We start from the raw sequence: 20539 nt of genomic DNA, 5'->3' as shown, positions 1-20539 counted from the left end.
ACAAAAAATGTTATAGGGAGAACTGCCCTTGTTTTACATATTCTCAAATTACTTTAATATACAACTTAATAGAAGACTGCTGGATCTTCATATCTGAGAAAGCATTCTATCTGGTGTAAAATCACTTTAAGTGTCCAGTGGAAAACTGCACTATAGATCTGTGACAGACAGAAACAAAAAAAAGAGAACATCTTAGTATTACGAAGATACCTGATCTCACAGACCCACAGAATAGGTTTTGAGGACTCACTGGAATCCTTGCATCACACTTTGAAAAAATGCTACTAAAGAGAAATAGTTGGAACCAAAAAATGGCCTATGTTGAAATTATCTAAATAAAAGGAAAGCAAGTCACCATGACTGTGATTTTTCTTCTCTGAGAAAAACAGGTGGTAGCATTCCAGGACTTTTCTGTAGTTCAGCTAAAGACAGGGTCCTTGTCACACGGCCACGAGAAATTAGGCTTGCAGACAATTTGACGGGTAAGGCAGGGTTTTATTGGGTGAAAAGGAAGAAAAGAGGAAACAGAGACTGTTACTAAAGCGAGAGTATGTGTTTCTCTGCCAGTGGGTTTCCAGCCTCACAGATTGAATTCCAAGTTCCACCCAAGAAAAGGAGGGGCCGGGATCCTCCCCACTGCAAAGGATGTAAAGTTCTGTGGCTCCACCCCTATGTGAACTCTTCCCAGTGCGCAGGCTGGTTGGAGTTTCTCTGGGAACCTCTTCCCACCTGGCTGTCTCAGTAGGAGAGAGAGAGAGACAGAGAAACCATGAGGCACTATACTAATGGTATAGTTTATAGATCGTAAAATTCACCGGGCAATCTGTGATCTTCTGAGCAAGGTCCAGACAAAGTGAAGAGCCGAAACAAATCGAGATTTTAAAATATATGAATTTATTAATATTGTCCTACTTTTCTGTGCCTCCACATTTTGTAGGAGGTATACTGATGATCATCATATGTAGAAAGTCCTATGGAATCTACAAAAAAGTTATTAAAACGATTGCGTTTTGCAAAGTTGCAGTCAATTGGGTCAATATGAAAATTCAATTGTATTTCTATACGTTAGAAATTAAGAATCAAATTGAAAATTTTAAATGTATGGTATTATAAAGCATTCAAATAATTAGGGACAAATCTGAGGAAAGATGTGCATTCTCTGTGTACTGAAACACTAGAATATTGCTGAAACAAATGTTAAATGATTTAAATATATGGGGATAGATACTGTGTTTATTGTTTGGGAGATTCAATAATGTTAAGAATTCAGTTCTCTGAAAATTGGTCTCTGTATTCAACACAATCTGAAAATAAGTTTCAGAATCCGTGGACATGGCGAACCAGGTTATGAAGTGCAAGGCTGCAGTTGCTTGGGAGGCTGGAAAGCCTCTCTCCATAGAGGAGATAGAGGTGGCACCCCCAAAGGCTCATGAAGTTCGAATCAAGATCATTGCCACTGCGGTTTGCCACACCGACGCCTATACCCTGAGGGGAGCTGATCCTGAGGGTTGTTTTCCAGTGATCTTGGGACATGAAGGTGCTGGAATTGAGGAAAGTGTTGGCGAGGGAGTTACTAAGCTGAAGGCGGGTGACACTGTCATCCCACTTTACATCCCACAGTATGGAGAATGCAAATTTTGTCTAAATCCTAAAACTAACCTTTGCCAGAAGATAAGAGTCACTCAAGGGAAAGATTTAATGCCAGATGGTACCAGCAGATTTACTTGCAAAGGAAAGACAATTTTGCATTACATGGGAACCAGCACATTTTCTGAATACACAGTTGTAGCTGATATCTCTGTTGCTAAAATAGATCCTTTAGCACCTTTGGATAAACTCTGCCTTCTAGGTTGTGGCATTTCAGCTGGTGATGGTGCTGCTGTGAACACTGCCAAGGTGGAGCCTGGCTCTGTTTGTGCCGTCTTTGGTCTGGGAGGAGTTGGATTGGCAGTTATCATGGGCTGTAAAGTGGCTGGTGCATCCCGGACCATTGGTGTGGACATCAATAAAGATAAATTTGCAAGGGCCAAAGAGTTTGGAGCCACTGAATGTATTAACCCTCAGGGTTTTAGTAAACCCATCCAGGAAGGGCTCATTGAAATGACTGATGGAGGAGTGGACTATTCCTTTGAATGTATTGGTAATGTGAAGGTCATGAGAGCAGCACTTGAGGCTTATCACAAGGGCTGGGGAATCAGCGTGGTGGTTGGAGTAGCTGCTTCAGGTGAAGAAATTGCCACTCGTCCATTCCAGCTGGTAACAGGTCGCACATGGAAAGGAACTGCCTTTGGAGGATGGAAGAGTGTAGAAAGTGTCCCAAAGTTGGTGTCTGAATATATGTCCAAAAAATAAAAGTTGATGAATTTGTGACTCACAATCTGTCTTTTGATGAAATTAACAAAGCCTTTCAACTGATGCATTCTGGAAAGAGCATTCGAACTGTTGTAAAGATTTAATTCAAAAGAGAAAAATAATGTCCAACCTGTCGTGATGTGATGGGAACAGCTTAACAGGCAGGGAGAAGCGCCTCCAAACTCACAGCCTCGTAGAGCTTCGCAGCTACCCCAGAGAATAGTGTTATGTGTGTAATTCATGAATCTCTATAATCAACGACAAGGATAATTCAGTCATGGATCTGTTTTCTGGACGCTCCTCCACATAAATAATTGCTAGCTTATTAAGGAATATTTTAACATAATAAAAGTAATTTCTACATTTGTGTAGAAATTGTCTTTGTTTTATGCTGTAATCATTGTCATGGTTTGTCCGCCCATTATCTTCATTCTGTAAGGGAAATGTAAAGGAAGCGGGCAGTGGTGGGTGTCTGAAACCTCAGAAACATTCGTTGAACTTTTAAGGGTCTCAGTCCCGTTGATTAAAGAACAGATCCTAGCCATCAGTGACAAAGTTAATCAGGAGCCAAGTCTGCTTCTGTGATATTATCTTGAAGGGAGGTACTGTGCCTTGTTCGTGCCTGTACCCCAAATTCCTAGTATGGCATCTGCCCCTCAGGGGGCACTAAAATGTATTATTGAAACAGCATTCTGGACTTAAATAGGTGTATGTGTGTGTTGGTTGTGGCTGTACTATTTCTAGTATAGTGAATTACATACTGAATATCCAAGTTCTCAGCACCTACTTTTGTCAAATCTTAACATTTTGCCACTTCCACATCACATTGCCATTCCTCCCCTCCAGAGGTAACAATTATCCAAAATTTGATGTTTGTCATTCCTGTGTTGTTGTACTTTCACTGTGTATAACCTAAACCATCTACTCTTTAGTACTGTTTTATATATTTTTAAGCCTTATACTTTCTCATTCTACAGCTTTTCTTTTTTCACTCATTATTGTATAATTATATGTGAAGCTTTCATTCATTAATTTTAGTACTGTGTAGCAGTATTCAATTACGCGAACTATCTTAATTCATCTGTTCTCCAGTTGAAGGCATGAAGTTGTTGCCAGTTTCTGTATTACAACACTGTAGTGGAACATTCTTCTGCATTGGGCTCACTGCATTAGTTACTTAAGATGTGTATCACAGAATAAACACATTTAGCCTTATAGACATTGCCAAATTTATCTTCAAAGTAAATGTGAGTTTTTGTGAATTACGTGAGTATGGAATGGTGTTTTATTATGAGTTTAGTTTGCATTTTCCACAATTACTCATTAAATCCTTCATTCTAATGGACATTCTATTGTGAAGAACCTGTTCATATCCTGTGCCCACCTTTGTATTGAATTATTTCTCTTTCTCTGAATAATTTTTAGGAGTTCTTTTATTCTAGACATAAATCTTTTGTCAGTTTTATATGTTGCAAATATCTTCTAGTCTATCTTGTGACTTTTCTTTTTACTTTACGGTATTTTGTTGAATAAAGTTTTAATGTAGTCAAATAAAGAAAATAAGTTTCAGCAGTTTTTTTTTGTAGAAATTGACAAGCTGATTCAAATATTGATATGGAAATGCAAGGACTAAGAATACCAAAACAACTTTGAAAATGAACAACAAATTTAAATGACTTATGCTTTCTAATTCCAAGAAAACTTAGTTTCAATAAAACTACACTAATTAAGACTGTGATATTTACATAAAGATTAGATTAATAACCAGCAGAGCAGAATTGAGAGTCCAGGAATAGACCCAAAAATGTATGGTCAATTGCTTCTATGGGGTTTATAAAGAATAGCACTCCTGACCTGGAATAATTTATTTTCACCTCATCATGATTAGCAACCCATACCACAAGAACTCACACTCTGATGTCTGAAGAAATTTATATTGAGTTCAGACCAGAAAAAGCCATTCATCTTTTCTCTATTTCTCTTGAAGCACTCTTCTTAGAAATGCAGTCTCCAGGTAACAAGTCTGATGGCTCTGAAATGTCCATACTGGAGAGGCCATACCTCGGTGCTTCCGTAAATAGCACCAGCTGAGCTCTCAGCTGACAGCCAATATAAACAGTCAGGCAAGTGTGAGAGCCATCTTGGATGCCCTAACCTGTTGAATTTTCACCATAGCTAACATCTGACTTTAAATTGTGTAAGAGACTTTGAGAACTTCCAGTCAATCTCACTAAATCCTTGTCCCACAAAATGATGAACAAAATAAGATGCTCGTTTTAAACATCTAAGCTTTAATGTAATTTGCAATCTAGCAAAAGGTAACTGGAACATAGCCTTACCATAACATGCTCCAGAATTATCCTAATATGTAATCATCATCTGCCTTCTATTTTACTTATTTCCCCTTTAAAATTGGAATTTTTATAGCTCTATCTATCATTTGTCGATTAACTGTCTTCTCTACCATTCATTTTTCTGTCTTCCAAATATCTTATGCCTATATGTTTTTTAAGTACCATGTAGATAAGTTATTTTCAAGGTATGCCTTTCTCTTGTTTGGTACATGTATCAGGTTACTATGGAACAGTCTTTAAAATTCCTGGAAGCTCTTTTGCCTAGTTTAGAAGGTCTACAAGTTAACCCCCACTACATCTTTCAAAAATATTTTTAAAGAACTTATAGCCACTCCCTTGATTTAATTTTATCTCATAATTTCTTACTTTAAGGATATTTGCTTTTGAAAGAATGGAGATGAAAAAGTTTTTAATCTCCATGTAGACAAACTCTGGATCTTCTATATTTCCTCTAAATTCTGCTTGCAGACTGTTTTCTTCCACTCATGTCTTTCTTCCCATACAATGTTTCAATATTTTGCTGAGAAATAGCCTTAACAATGTCTACACGTCCATTAGATTTTTTCCATCTTCCATGTTACCAATAGGGTACAATTTTCTAATTGTTTTGCTATTTCATATGAGACACCATATTTTAAGCCTGTTTAGATGTTTCCTCACTACTTTTTCACGTTTACTAACAAAGTTCTCATCATTTTTCAGTCTTCTTAGAGTTTCCACTTTGTTTTTTCATCCTGTTCAAGCCACCATGTCAAATCATATGCCATTATGTTTTAGAATTTTTGGTTATGTTGTACCCAACTTCCAATTTCTGTATCAGTTAACTTATCCTGCAAAACAAGATATTCTAACTTTAAGCAAGTTAAAGCATACAAATTTATTATTTCTTCATGATTCTGTATATTGTTCTGGCAGTTTTTCAGTTCTGGTCCAGGTCAGCTGAAGCTGGAGGGTCTAAGGTACCTCAATGTCTGTGGAGGTTAGGAGCTGTAATGTCTGAGAAGACTAAGGGCCTCTCTCATTCTTCTAGCCCAGTCTTGTTCATGTGATGAATGAAGAGTTTTCATTATCAACAGAAGCCAAGTACCAGTGCAAAGGAACATTTCAAGTCCCTGTGTGCATCATATTTGCTATCTCTCATTGCCAAAATCAAGACAAAGGCCAATGCCATGAAGAATGACTCTGAAACATCCATGCTGGAGAGGACATACCTAGGTGCTGCCATAGACAACACCAGCTGAACTCTCAGCTGACAGCCAACATAAACAGCCCAATGTAAACATGAAGAATGGCATTGGCCTTTGAAGACCAGTGGTGATGAAGAATCAGACTTCTCTTTAAATGGAAAGTCAGTCAAAGTCATATTATATAGAAGCTCTATTGAGTAAACATGTCCCACCCCAAATGCATATGTTGAAACCTAATTCCCAGTATGAGGTACTGGGGGGAGTGAGGCCTTTGGGAGTAGATTGGGTCATGAGGGCTTTTATTAATGGGATTAGTGCCCTTTACAAAAGTAATCTCAGAAAGCTCATTTACTCCTTCCTTGTGTGAGGACACAAAGAAAAGACAGCCATCTGTATACCAGAAAATGGTCCACAAAGACTCCAAATCTGCCAGCATCTTGTTCTTGAGACTTCCTCAACTCCATTACTATGAGAAACAAATTTCTGTTGTTTGTAATCCATTTGGTTTGTGGTGTTCTGTCATTGCAGCCTGAATGAACTATAAAAAGGGTCATAGAGAGAGGCATGAACAAATTGATAGTCACTACTGAAATAATGTAATAGTTGAAATAGTTAGATCATATTAAATTGGGTCATCTTTGGACATTTATATAGATGAGAATAAACTTGTTTGCTGAGCAGCTAATAAATCAAATGCAGTGGACCACTATTAAAGGGTTTGCAAAGACTGTGCACTTCTTTTTAAAAGAATTCCAGAAGCCATTTATGCATTTAATGTGACACAAATTTTAAATTTTATTGACCTAACTGCAGATGAATAGGTAAGTTTAAATATAGGTGTAACCAATCATATTTTCTTGCTCTACAATTTGTGAGACACACAGAGAACTAATATAAACTAAGTTAGATCAATGTTAGATAGATAAAGGTTATAGAATTGCATCTGCCTTTTTTCTTCACTTCTTGATTTGCTACTGATCAATATTTTATATTTCTTTGAAAAACTCCAGTGTTCTTTCATAAATTTGCCCTCAACTTAATGTATATGTGTATGTTCAGGTGATTAGAATGGTTTGCAATATTGTTCTGAAGCTTACAGTCAAGAATATTGTTCAAGGCAATGACTTCAGTTAGGATCCAGAGAGTGGTATATCTGATTCTGAAACCTGTACCCTCTCCACTGAATCATGCTGCCTCATCGTTTTGTAATGGCTTTTAGGGGAATTGAACTTACTCTGCTCTGCCTTTCTCCTAGACTTTGTTTCTGAGGAGAGAGATGCAAGCAGAATTACGGAAGACTGTTAGGGCAGATAAACTGATTGTAATATTTGATAAAGAAACGATGGATCAGAATTTATGGTCTTGCTCTTACAAGTTTGCTACTACCTATTTTTTTTTTTGAATCTTTGCTTTCTAACAAGTAGCCTCTACTATGACACTCACAACTTTGTTTCTTTCTATACAAAGACTCCTCATCATACTTATTAAAGTTTGTTTTATTAGTATTATTATGCTTTAAAGTTATGCAGTTCTTTTTTCTTTCCCTGTAAGTTGCTACATTCTATGAAAGTCCAAGAAGGAAATATACTGGGAAAGCTTGTTAAGGGAATAAGAGAATAGCCATTTAAATTCAATTAGCTGATGATAGTATCTAGAAAGTTTACTGGGTATACTTTTCAAAGATATTTGACCAGGAACCAGTTTTCAAAGATACAAAAATTCTAGTTATCTTTAGAAAACACCAGGGCAGCTAACCCAGGGTGGGATACAGTGTTACTGCTACAACTTTACCAGGCCACAGGTAATACAATAAAAATTAAATCTCTTTCCCTGAAAATGGATACAATTTGCAAAAGTTCTTACTCAACTCTTTATATACAACATATATTAATTAACATTTTCTTTCATTAAGAAGAAAGTAAAGGCCTCAACATAATACAATAGCAATTAATTCTAGCAATGAAAATGTTTAAATTCATGACTCTACCCTGTTTTTATAATCTTTAGAGTATTGTCATACAGAATATTTTTCAGCCTGAAAATATTACTGAATGAGTGTTTCAGCCATGGGATGATGTATTGAACTCATTTCTGCAGCCTTAACAACAACCCCTAGCACTGAGAGTTGTATATCTCATCAAGAATCCCCTTTCAACAATCCCATGTAGCACTTGCTCCAATTATCATAATCGATAATGTCATAAAGTTAATAATTCCAAAAGTCAAGATGGCTTTTTGACATATCAATGTCCAAAACATATCAATAGCTCAACAGTAAATATTTATTGAATATGTACTCTATGTTAGAAGAGTACATCAGCATTATCTAAGATAAATACTGTAAAAAACAAAAACAGGGTGTGGTATAAAACACACACGTTTGAAACTACCCCAGACCTACTAGGCAAACTTGTGGAATCAAATCCCAGGATAGCTTTCAATCTTTGTCTTCTGAATTCAGAAAATTTACTGCATTTTTCTCTCCTTCATTCGTGAAATAGGGATAGAAGCAATCCTTCTCCTCATATGAGTTGTAAAGCTCACAGTGTAGAAGTCAAAGGTTAGCTTTGTTACTATCATGTTCTTCAAAGGCATCATCATGATCATCATCACTATCTTATGTTTCACAAGTACTGGAAATCTTAATATCACTTTGCTTCTAACAAATTCTTTTCTCTTTATTTTTACACAAATTAAAATGAAGCATTTTCTTTTTAAAAACCAATTCATTACATTGCATGGATGTCTATTTCTATTACAAATATCAACATATATATCAGAAACAATCCATTCAAATAACACAGTAATACATGAAGGAAGTATAGTCCTTAGAACATAGAAAACTCTGGAAGAAATTACTGAGATATTATTTGTACTTAAAAACATATAAATCAAATTTCTGAAAGGCATAGATAATATTGAAATTTATTATTTAATATTTGTAAAAACTTAAACTCATACATTTTGGTAAAACTACATATATTTTTTATGAATAATACAGGAATCTATGTGGAAATTTCCATATCTACTTCCTCAGATTCCCTGTGAGGCAAGAATCAGTACACTATTAAACAATTCATTCACTCAAACTAATGAACCTTCATTTCTCAGGACAATTGGAACACTGTCAGGTGGCTTATTTTAAAATAATCGTAAAAGTATTCAGTAGGTTTAGAAATAATTAAAATGACTGTATTGTTCCTGTGTTACAGTATAATGAGTTGTTAGAGGTGCCCAGAGGATTAGAGATCGATATTGGAAGACTTTAATTAGTTTTTTTCAAATTGGAAAAAATGTACATGTATAAAAATTTATTTTTCTGTTAAAATATAGTTTGTGATGTATAGCTTATAACGTATTTCAATACAATTATTTGAGATTGTGAAAAATTAAAGATCTTACCTTATATTAAATTATAAAAACTCCTTTCTCAAATTATTTTGTGTATGAAATACTATATACAGAATTAATTTGAATCAATTTAGTACACTAATGATGTCATTTTGATTTTGAAATAGTTTTCTTATTGCTCTGAATCAAATAAATTCAATATTGAGTACGCCATTAAATGCAATAAACCCAACATGAACTCCTTCTAAATATTTGGGAATGGATTTCACATAAATTTATTATATAAATGATGAGGCCTTTGTGAATCAGGAATTGTTCCTGACGCCGTATACCACCATGCAGAAGACATATAACAGATGATTACAGAAACATGTAATGGAGGACATCAGGCAGGATATAGGAAAATATAGCGGGGATATCTTAGTTGTCAGGTGATACAAGAATTGTAGTGATACTACAGAATTTAAATTTTTAAGAATGTTTAATAAAACAATGATTCTGAATATTCTTTTTAAAACTTCTTTATTTTAAAATAATGTTAAAGTTACAGAATACTAGAAATGGTAAGAGAGTTTCAAATATGTTTCACTCAGCTTTCCTTAATGTTAAAATTTTACATAACTATAATAATATATATAACTATAATAAGCAAAATGAAGAAAGTAACATTGGTACAATTCTATCAACTGAACTGCAGAGTTTATTCAGATTTACCAGTTTTTCACTAATGGATATTTCCAGGATTCAAGCCAGGATTCTGCACTGCATTTAGTTGTCATGTCTCCTTAGTTTCCTTCGGTTGGTAAGAGTTACTCAGTCTTACCTTACATTTCATGAGGAAACATTTTTCAATAATGTTCAGGTGGTTTTTAGATTGTTCATTAAATTGAGTTTCTTTGAATTTCTCATGATTACACAGAAGATAAGGATTTGGAGGAAAGATATTAGAGAGGTGATATGCCGTCCTCATCACATATTGAGGACACGTGATGTCAATATGTGTTATTACAGGTGACGCCGATCTTGATCACTTGATTTTGGCAGTATCTACCAATGTTCTGCAGTGTAAATTTACTACTTTCCCCTTTTCATACTCAATTCATTAGAGGTGAATTTCTATATTCAACCCACACTCAGGAAGGGACTTCAGCTCCATCTCTTGGAGGGAGAATAATCTGAGAAGTTTGCACGTATGTTAAAATCGCCATAGTAATTACAGACTATATCCGAAAGTATGCTGTAGGTTATGCAAATATTTTGTTTCTCTTTAGAATTTTAGTCAGTAATTTTAGAAGTCATCAGTGGATCTTGCCTATTGCAATTATTGCTGTAATTCTACAATCCTGATCTATTTCTCTCAATACTTACACATTCATGTATTGAATTTTTTTCTGTAAAGAAGAGTTGTCCCTTCTCCACCACTTATTTATTTACTCATGGATATTTATTTTATTTCTTGGATTATAATGAATACCATTTTTGAACATGATTTTATACACTTTTATATTATTTGTATTTGCTTCCTTTGGACAGCAAGATTGGTTATATTCCATTACTATTTCTGAAAATACTTCTTATATGCACTTTTAATTAGCTTTTTTCTGCTGTTATCCAATTAGTAACAAATACTGAAAGAAAACTGCAATTAATTTTTCAAAGGAACTATAAATATGTAATTGCTGTTTATTATATCCATTAAGGTTAATACATATGATAAAAGTATATATAAAACATTCATAATCAAATAATCAAATATCAGTCTCACTATTTTCTTTAAAAATCAATCTTCAAATATTGGGGTATCTTTCTCCTTTAAAAACTTCAGCTAATAGAATTTTAATGGAATATCTTATCATATAATAGTCCTGATATTGATCACTTAAAATCTAATAAAATGGAAAATTTTTAAATCTAGAATAAATTTTGGTATTTGTTACTTTGCATTGTAATTTTAACTTGCTGTTTTGTCTAATATATTCATTCAATCCTGAGGTAATATTAGTTGTTAAATAAATGAAAGTTGGTAAAAAGTTAGATAATCACTCAAAAATAAGGAGAATGTGTATTGAAATGCAGGATGGTATACAGCATGTTCTAGTGACATTTATTACTCTTGCAGCTAAAAGTGAGTTCTGGCTCATGTAATTCAAAACATTTATGGCACATTCTTTCATTCCCCATCCTGCCACATCACACTCTCCCCTACTTCCTCCTAAAATTCTTCAGTGTCTATGGCCAATATTGTAGTAGAGATTGACAAACAAAAAGTGAATACATGGATAAATGACTATTCCTTCTCCTTTTCCAGAATTATTTCAAAATATCATATCTAATAATTGAAAAGAAGATTTGGAACCTATAAGGAGTAGAATATAGCATTCTGAAAGAAAATATCAAATATTTATTTTCCTTGAAAGCTTGATAACGTCTTTGTGTTTACAAACTAAGGTAAGTTTGGGTAGAACAGTTCACTGAGGATTATATCTTACTCATTTCATAATATCAAGTACGGTGAAAATTTGAAATGAATGTGTATATCATTTACAACATTGCAGCCTTTAATGTTTTAAATTAGTGTCAAAATTACAGACAATGAACATGCATATTGTCTCTTCCAACAGGTTATCTCTTGAAAAGGCTTTCTAAAGCTTAAAATACTTTGGACTTGGAGTTTTTATATTAGAGTTTTATGACTTGGATTTTGGGGGGCTTGGTTGTCATTCTATATGAAAGATACCTATTCTGAATCCAGCACTCACAGATAGGCTGTCTGTTCCCCAGAGTTAGGAAGCCCTAGTCCAGCGTGTGGTTAGAGCTTATCAGTTTTATTACTATGTCCTATGGGAAAATGTACATTTTCTTATTTATAGGAAAGACAGTAAAATGCACTTGATTTTAGAGAAATCAGTTCTCATATAGATAAACATGTACAGATAAGCTTCTCTCTCAGGCATAATTTGTCTAAAATAATAACCACAACATTTGTGTAAAAATTTTTTGTAACAGCTTTCATGAATCATCCAGTAATACTTTGTTTTGTGAGCCCCCAGCTAAATTGGGGTTCTGGTATCCAAGCAGCTAGCAACCCTTCCCTAAGGAAAATGAAAAGGGACTCGATGTGAGTGCTTACAGTGTGCCTTTCACAGGGTACTGCTTTGATCTGCCACCCAGCCTAACATGCAGTTATACAACCCATGACCAGGGGACCCCTCACATGGCAAACTTGTTTATCCTGGCAGATGCCCTTGTGGCTCTTGTCTGACCCATGTTCAGCTTATGTCTGCCTGACCATTGCTCTGAAGCTGAGAGCCTGACGCTGTGTTACTCCTAGCATCCTGGCGATATCTCAGCCTGGGGCATCCCCTAGTTCTTTAGATGGATGCCACAGATTCGATGCACCAGCACAATAGGAAACAAGTTCAAAGATTTTACTTTCAGATTCTGGGCAAGGAGGGTCCAGTGAGTCAGGAAGGCAGTACTTGGTATCTAGGTCATATGAGGCAGGAATGAGGAGTCAGTAGGGAGAGAGTAGAGCATGTGGCAATTGGCAGTATAGAGAAGGGAACAGAGTGTGGGTCACTTGAAGAGTCTAGGCAAATGCCTGAATGGTCAGCTTAAAGGAAGCTGTGGGAAAGCAAGGAGCCCAGTCAACTAGACCGGAGAGATACTTGTAAGTTCTTATGTCTGCCCACTGGCTTGAGATATTTGGGTGAGGCATAGAACTAAAAACTGTGTCAAGAGAGACTGAGCTCTGCTTGAGGTACAACAAAGACAAACCTGTTTTCAAAATGAATGCTGAAACAACATAAAATTATAAGAATCTACTACATGCTTGTATCAAATGCATATGAAATTCAAAAAGATATATGTGAAACAAAGTTTACATGAAAGAACAACCAAATTCAAGAGGATCCCATTGATATTTGTCTGTGGATGATATTTGCTTGAACGTATACATGACTAGTGGTAATTTATTTGGCTTGAGGTACTTTTAAGTACTCCAAAACTTAAAGAAAGAAAGAAACCCCTTAAAATGGGAGAAAATTAGAAGTTCAATTTCCATTACATTTTAGACAGTATGGTAAAATAATACACTATTAAATTATTAAATTTTGAGGTAAATTATTTAAATATTTCTGAAATAATTTTAAATCTATAGAGTTTTAAAAATTGTCTTTGACCATGTACTCCTTGAAAACTAATAAAAGTTATAGGCTCCTTCTCCAAAAAAAATGCTGTTCATAACCGGATATTCACACACAATAACATGTACAATTTTAGACATTAGCTCATCCTTTGAACCCCACTCATGGAATCATAGCTTTTCGTATCTTCTAGGTTATACCATTTTGTTTTAAAGGAATGAAGATAACAAAATACTAGAGAAAGTGAGCAGATAATGGGGAAGAAGAAAATAATAAAAGTTTTGACACTAGTGTTTGAAATACCATATTCACAAAAAATATGACTTTACTAGGATTTTGAGACCTATAAAATCCTTTCTTTAATAAAGTCTATACCTAATATTATACCCTGGAAACAAAAGAATGTGAAAAGAAATTGACAGGACACTATCATTGGGAGAGTGTTACATTCCCCAGGTACTTCACTGACATATAATAATGTGAAGTCAATATAAAGTCTTAAAATCAGATGAGAACTGTTGATTTCAAGGAAGGGATGAACTTGACTGAAAAGCTATCACTGAAAACTAAGAAAAAAAATAATAATAAACACTTCAGTCACAAAAGACAGGACAGGAGACAATGTGTTTAATTATTTTCTGAATTGACTCTTTGTCAGTGTTATTAATTCATATGTATCTCTTGATGATCCAAGCTTTTGTATTAATAAAACTATGGATCAATGTATATGCTCTATCTGACATTTAATAACAAGACATAACATAACAAAAATACAAATAATACCTCAATGAGATTTCTTCATTTATCATTTTTTTAAAAAAATTATTAATCTCATAATAATTCATAGTCTTCAAAAGTCCAAAGAAATGTTAATAATGTAGAAACAAAGCTAAGTCAGAGTAAAAAGAAAATAATTTATTTCCAGAGAAATAAGCATAAAATAAGCAAAATCACAAAATATCAGTAACAGTAAAATAATTACAAATAAGGTGCTAAGATATTCCTTTTGTATAACAATTCAATTTCAGATGACCTCAATATACATTTTAGTTTGACTCTTCTTAGAATTATAGAGATGTATAAGAGATAAATATGAAAATGATTTACTCCTTTCTCATTCAGGTAAGTATACAAACCAAAGCTTTAGCTCTATAATTTAAATAATTCTAGCTGTGCATTTCTTACTTTCATCTTCTTGAAGATCTAAAAATACACTTTTCACACAGAATTTTTCTTTATGGATTGCCTAGAGAGAGAATCTGTTGATCTCCACAGGCCTATTCCTAGCTACTCTTCCCAAAGTTAAACTGACTTTTAAAGAAAGTAATAGAGTAGCTGTTTGAATGACCTCTTTATTATTTGTTTAAATTTTATTTCTTCCTCATACGTTTGACTAACTTTTACATTTTTATTTTTTCTCCACTGATTGATAGAACCAACTTGATCCCCTCCAGAGGCCACCAAAGCTAATTCCTGACTCAACAGCACCCTGATTTTGCTTTAGTGCTGTCCAATTAGCAGAAAAATCACCAAATTATGATGTATTGAAACACAATTCAGAAAATGACCAATTCACTCAAAGCAGATTTGACAAAAGAAAATTTCCTGAATCAATGATTCTCCAAATAAACATTCACTGAATTATTGAGATATTTTCTAGAGCTTTTGGTTTGCCGTAGCTGCAGCTGCTCTGCAATAGCCTTTGCAAGGTTTATTAGCCCAGCTGGGTTGATTTTCAGATTTGTGTGTTCTACATGTGGGAAAGCTCCAGGTTGATATGTGAAGAGTAGACTTTAAGACACTTGTTTCTACTCTCTTATTCTTTGCTCTTACACCTTCTCTGCATTAACTTTGCTTGTGCTACACCATCTCTCCAGTGGCCAGGTTTTCCCCTGCTCCCATATGTCTGTATTATCGGGATTCTCCAGAGAAACAGAAATATGTATATATACACATATATGTATGTACACATGAACATATATATAATTTTATATATTATTATATATAATTTTATATGTAATCTTTATAAATAATTTTTACATATTTCCATATATAAATAAATAATTATATGTATATGTGTGTGCATATATATATATATATATATATATGAAGTCAAAGAGGCTGAGAAGTCCCAAGATCTGCAGTTGGCAAACTGGAGGCCAGAGAAGGAGTGTCAACAATGTAAGTTCCCATTTGAGTCTGAAGGCAAGAGAAGACCATGGTCTTAACTGGAAGTTGGTCAGGCAGAAAGTAAATTTCCATTACTCAACATTTTGTTCTATCAGGCCTTTAACAGATTGAATGGGGCCCACTCACATAGGAAGGAAGCAATCTTCTTTATTCAGTCTGCAATTTAAACATTAATCTCATCCAGAAACACCCTCATAGACACACTGAGAATATTTCCCCAAATATCTGGGCACCTCGTGGTCCAGTCACATAGACACATAGAATTAACCATCACAATGTCTTTCTGCTCCTGCCTCCAAGCTTTAATACACTGAACAGAAACTGAACGAGGATAGGACATTTGTTGGGAGAGTGAGTAACCTTGAAAAGTAAAGAATATTTAAGATCATATAGGCTTTTCTGTAAGATTCTTTCATGTTCTTTCCTCACAGCATCAGAGGAAGAATATTTAAGATGATATAGGCTTTTCTCTAAGATTCTTTCATGTTCTTTCCTCATAGCATCAGAGGTTACAAAAATCTGACAATTAGCCTTCTGAATCTAGAAATAAGTCATCAGTAGAAAGAAGTGCCTCTCTACATCTTGGGGAGAAGGGTTTATTTCAGTCTACTTTGGAAGCAGAAGTTATTAAACATAATGAATGCTTAAGAAAGTTCTCTGGAACATTGCAAAGAAATAAAAGAATATAGGCTGGTCACAGTGGCTCAATGCCTGTAATCCCAGCACTTTGGGAGGCCAAGGTGGGCAGATCACGAGGTCAGGAGTTCAAGACCAGCCTGCCCAACATAGTGAAACTCCATCTCTACTAAAAATGCAAAAAATTATCCGGGCATGGTGGCAGACACCTGTAATCCCAGCTACTCAGAAGGCTGAGGCAGGAGAATCGCTTGAACCTGGGAGGCGGAGGTTGCAGTGAGCTGAGATCACACCATTGCACTCGAACCCAGGCTATAGTGTGACACTCTGTATAAAAAAAGAAAAGAATAGAATAAAATATCCAATAAATCCAGAACACCAGCATGATCCTGTTGCCTGCCAAGTAGCTTTTTAAGCCACCTGGCTACATCTTTCTTCAGTACTTCCTTCTTTAGCAAGGACAGCATCCTCACCCCATCTTGTGTAGACAAAAATAAAAATGGTATATGTCAACAGAGGGGTCACTGAAAATTTATTATTTACTAGAAATTTAAATACCATAAGCATTCCCATATACATGATTTTTATTCATGGGTCATCCACAAATCTTGACTCTAAGGATTGCTATATATAACCTAAGCTTAGAATAAAATCAATAAATGTCAGTAGAGTGTTCATCAAACATTTTCTCCATCATTATCAAAATAATTAATTATGGGCCACAACCAAAATATATTTAGAATTATTTGATATCTGACAGAATAATGCCAATGACAAAAATGCAATATGAGCAGGAATTTTATCAAATTTTTATTTTTTATTTTTATTATTTATTTTTATGAGTACATAGTAGGTGTCTATACATATGAGATACATGAGATATTTTGATACAGGCATACAATGTGTAATAATTACATCAGGATAAATGGAGTACCTATCACCTCAAGCATTTATCCTTTCTTTCTGTTAAAGACAATCCAATTATATTCTTAATTATTTAAAAATGTACAATAAACTTAGCCAGGTGTGGTGGTGGGCACCTGTAATCCCAGCTACTTGGGAGGCTGAGGCAGGAGAATCACTGGAACCTGGGAGGCAGAGGTTGCAGTGAGCCGAGATCATGTCATTCCACTCCAGACTGGATGACAAGAGTGAAACTCTGTCTCAAACAAAACGAAACAAAACAAAACAACAACAACAATAAATTACTGTTGATTATAGTCACCCTCTTGTGCTATCAAATACTGTATCGTATTCATTTTATCTAAGTATATTTTTGTATCCATTAACCATTTAACCATCCCCACTTCCCCCCACTCCCACTACGCTTCTCAGCCTCTGGTAACCATCCTACTCTCTATCTCCATGAGTTCAATTGTTCAAATTTTTAGCACCCACAAATAAGTGAGACTATGTGAAGTTCACCTTTCTGTGCCTGGCTTATTTTACTTAACATAATGACCTCTAGCTCCATCCATGTTTTTGCAAATGACTGAATCTCATCCTTTTTAATGGCTGAATAGTACTCTATTGGTATATGTACCACATTTTCCTTATCCATTTGTCTGTTGATGGACTCAGGTTACTTCCAAATCTTGACTATTGTTAACAATGCTGCAGTAAACATGTGAGTTCAGATATCTCTTTAATATACTAGTTTTCTTTGTTTTGAGTATATCCCTAGCAGTAGGATTACTGGATCATATGTGATATGGTTTGATCTGTGTGCCCTACCCAAATCTCTTGTTGAATTTTAATCCTCAATGTTGGAATAGGACCTGGTAGGAGGTGATTGGATCATGGGGACAGTTTCTTATGATTTAGCCTCTTGGTGCAGTTGTGGCAATAGTGAATTCTCATGAGATCTGGTAGTTTAAAAGTGTGTCGCACCTCCCCCTTCTCTCTCTTTCTCCTATTACAGCCATGTGAACTGTCTTGCTCCCCCTTTGCCCTCGGTCATGATTGGGTGCTTTCTGAGGCCTCCCCAGAAACAGAAGCTGCTATGCTTCCTGTACAGCCTGCAAAACTGTGAACCAATTAAATCTCTTTTCTTTATAAATTTCCTAGCCTTGGGTATTTCTTATAGCAAGAATAAACTAATACAATAGGGTAGTTCTATTTTTAGTTTTTTGAGGAATCTCCAAACTCTTCTCTATAGTGGTTGTACTAATTGACATCCCCACCAACAGCGTAAGAGGGTTACTTTTTCTCCACACTCTCTCCAGCATTTGTTATTGCCTGTATTTTGGATAAAAGCCATTTTAACAGGAGTGAGATGATATCTCATTAGTTTTTAGTTATTTTTCTATGATAGTCAATGATGTTGAGCACTTTCTTATACACTTGTTTGCCATCTGTATGTCTTCTTTTGAGAAGTGGCTATTCAGATCATTTGCCCATTTTTAAAGCAGATTATTGAATACTTTCCTATAGAATTGTTTGAGCTCCTCATATATTTTGGATATTAATCCCTTGTCTGATGTATAGTTCGCAAATATTTTCTCCCATTTTGTGGGTTGTTTCTTCTCTTTGCTGAATGATTTCTTTGCTGTGCAGAAGCTTTTTAACTTGATGTGATCCCATTTGTCCATTTTGCTTTGGTTGTCTGTGCTTGTGGGGTATTATCAATAAATTGTTGCCCAATCCAATGTCCTGAAGAGCTTCCCCAATGTTTTCTTGTAGTGCTTTCATAGTTTGAGGTCTTATACTTAAGTTTTTAATCCATTTTGATTTGATTTTTGTATATGGCGAGACGTAGGGGACTAACTTCATTTTTCTGCATATGGATATCCAGTTTTCCCAGCACTGTTTATTGAAAAGACTGCATTTCCCCAGTATATGTTGGGGGACCTTTGTTGAAAATGTGTTCACTGTAGATGTATGGATTTGCTTCTGGGTTCTATATTCTATTTCATTGGTCCATGTGTCTGTTTTTATGGCAGCACCATGCTATTTGGTGAAGAAAGTCATTGATACCAAGTTTTTAAATAGCAACAAGATCTGGCCTTTTACTTCCTAACCCTGCCTCACTCATCTCATCATAATGCTCGTTCTAAATTAAACTATTAAACACACTACAAATAAAATATAGATAATAATAGAGCATTCCTAATTATGCTATTTTTAACAAATGACATAATCTATTTAAAGCCATCCAGTACACAATAGATTTCAAAAATATTAGGTATTGTTGCTGTTTCTGTTGTTGTTTTATATTATTCCCAATCACACCTAAATTTGTCTATACTCAATCTTGCATATTTGAAATTTTCAAACTTTCTCCTATGGACCTCATTGATGGAAGCAATACATATTTTGGGTAGGTAAATATGTATTAAAGGTCAAACCCCATATTTATTCTATAAAAGTATCTTAACAAATAGTTGCTGAATGAGTAAATGAAAGGGTAAAATAATTTTTGTGGAAAGCCATAGTCTGCCAATCCCTGCAAAAAGTGAAATTTCTAAGCATCTGTTTTCTTAATTTCTGGGAGACAATTTTTGGTGAATGTCTTGTGAGTCTGTATGTCTTCCATGCACAGGCATTTTAACCTGTGCATGAAAGACACACAGATTCAGGGCTATGTTTTCAAGTATGCTTGTATAGCATGCAACCTTGGAAACTGGATAATGTCTCCCTCCAGTGAAGAAGATAAATTTGTTTGTTCACCAGGACAAGATTCAAGAAGGTTTGCATGCAGCCACTTTAAAGGATTAGGGTGTTGCTAGCTAAAGTTTCCTCACGGTGATGGATATTCACCACTTGGGCAGCATTTTTCTGAGTCCTGAGTCACTCTGTGCTCTGCATTACTCTGTGAGACATGGGGAATAAGGAGAACCAAAGCAAACATGAAATGCCTGCTGCCTGCTATGTCATGATGAGTAAGGTCCTTTGTCTCCAACCTGAGAGTCTCATATCTTCTGCCAGTGTTTATGAAACTGTGGCAGCCTAAGTCATTACACTGTAACCAGGGTAAAATCTCAGACCTAAGTTTTTGACATTGGTAAACATTTTATATAGTAAATCATGAAGGAGATGAATTTTAAAAGTGCGTACTTTGATTTACAGGAGTTTTCAACATGAATATTGACTTTCAAAGTTAATGACATCTGGAGTTTCAGCTGAGGAGGAAAAATATTTCCATGTATTCAGTCATTCAATTCATATTTTTATACCTTATAGGCCAAGCATGTTACTAGCATCTTAGAACACTATATTACTTAGAATAGCTAAAAATAAGCTGTGCTTAGTAAATTTTAACCCCAAAATATCAGCGATTAACAAATATGTAGCCTCATTCTACATATTTACAAAGGAACCCAGA

At 34.9% G+C, this 20539-nt stretch overlaps 1 protein-coding gene across 1 annotated transcript; it reads left to right on the top strand.

Annotated features, from left to right (window-relative positions):
• Positions 1-1324: 1324 nt before the first annotated feature.
• Positions 1325-2423, top strand: LOC129144437 (alcohol dehydrogenase class-3). Its single transcript, XM_054687017.2, has one exon. It carries the CDS (start codon positions 1333-1335, stop codon positions 2350-2352), a length of 1020 nt encoding a protein of 339 aa, XP_054542992.1. The 5' UTR covers positions 1325-1332; the 3' UTR covers positions 2353-2423.
• The last annotated feature ends 18116 nt before the right edge of the window (positions 2424-20539 follow it).

The sequence above is a fragment of the Pan troglodytes genome, chromosome 5, assembly GCF_028858775.2.
Source record: "Pan troglodytes isolate AG18354 chromosome 5, NHGRI_mPanTro3-v2.0_pri, whole genome shotgun sequence".
Lineage (NCBI taxonomy): Eukaryota > Metazoa > Chordata > Mammalia > Primates > Hominidae > Pan > Pan troglodytes.
The sequence above is the reverse complement of the archived record's forward strand: the minus strand, read 5'-3'. Positions and strand labels throughout refer to the sequence as shown.

Excerpts from the sequence above, each read along its gene's own strand:
- LOC129144437 (XM_054687017.2), top strand. The coding sequence starts at position 1,333 with ATGGCGAACCAGGTTATGAAGTGCAAGGCTGCAGTTGCTTGGGAGGCT.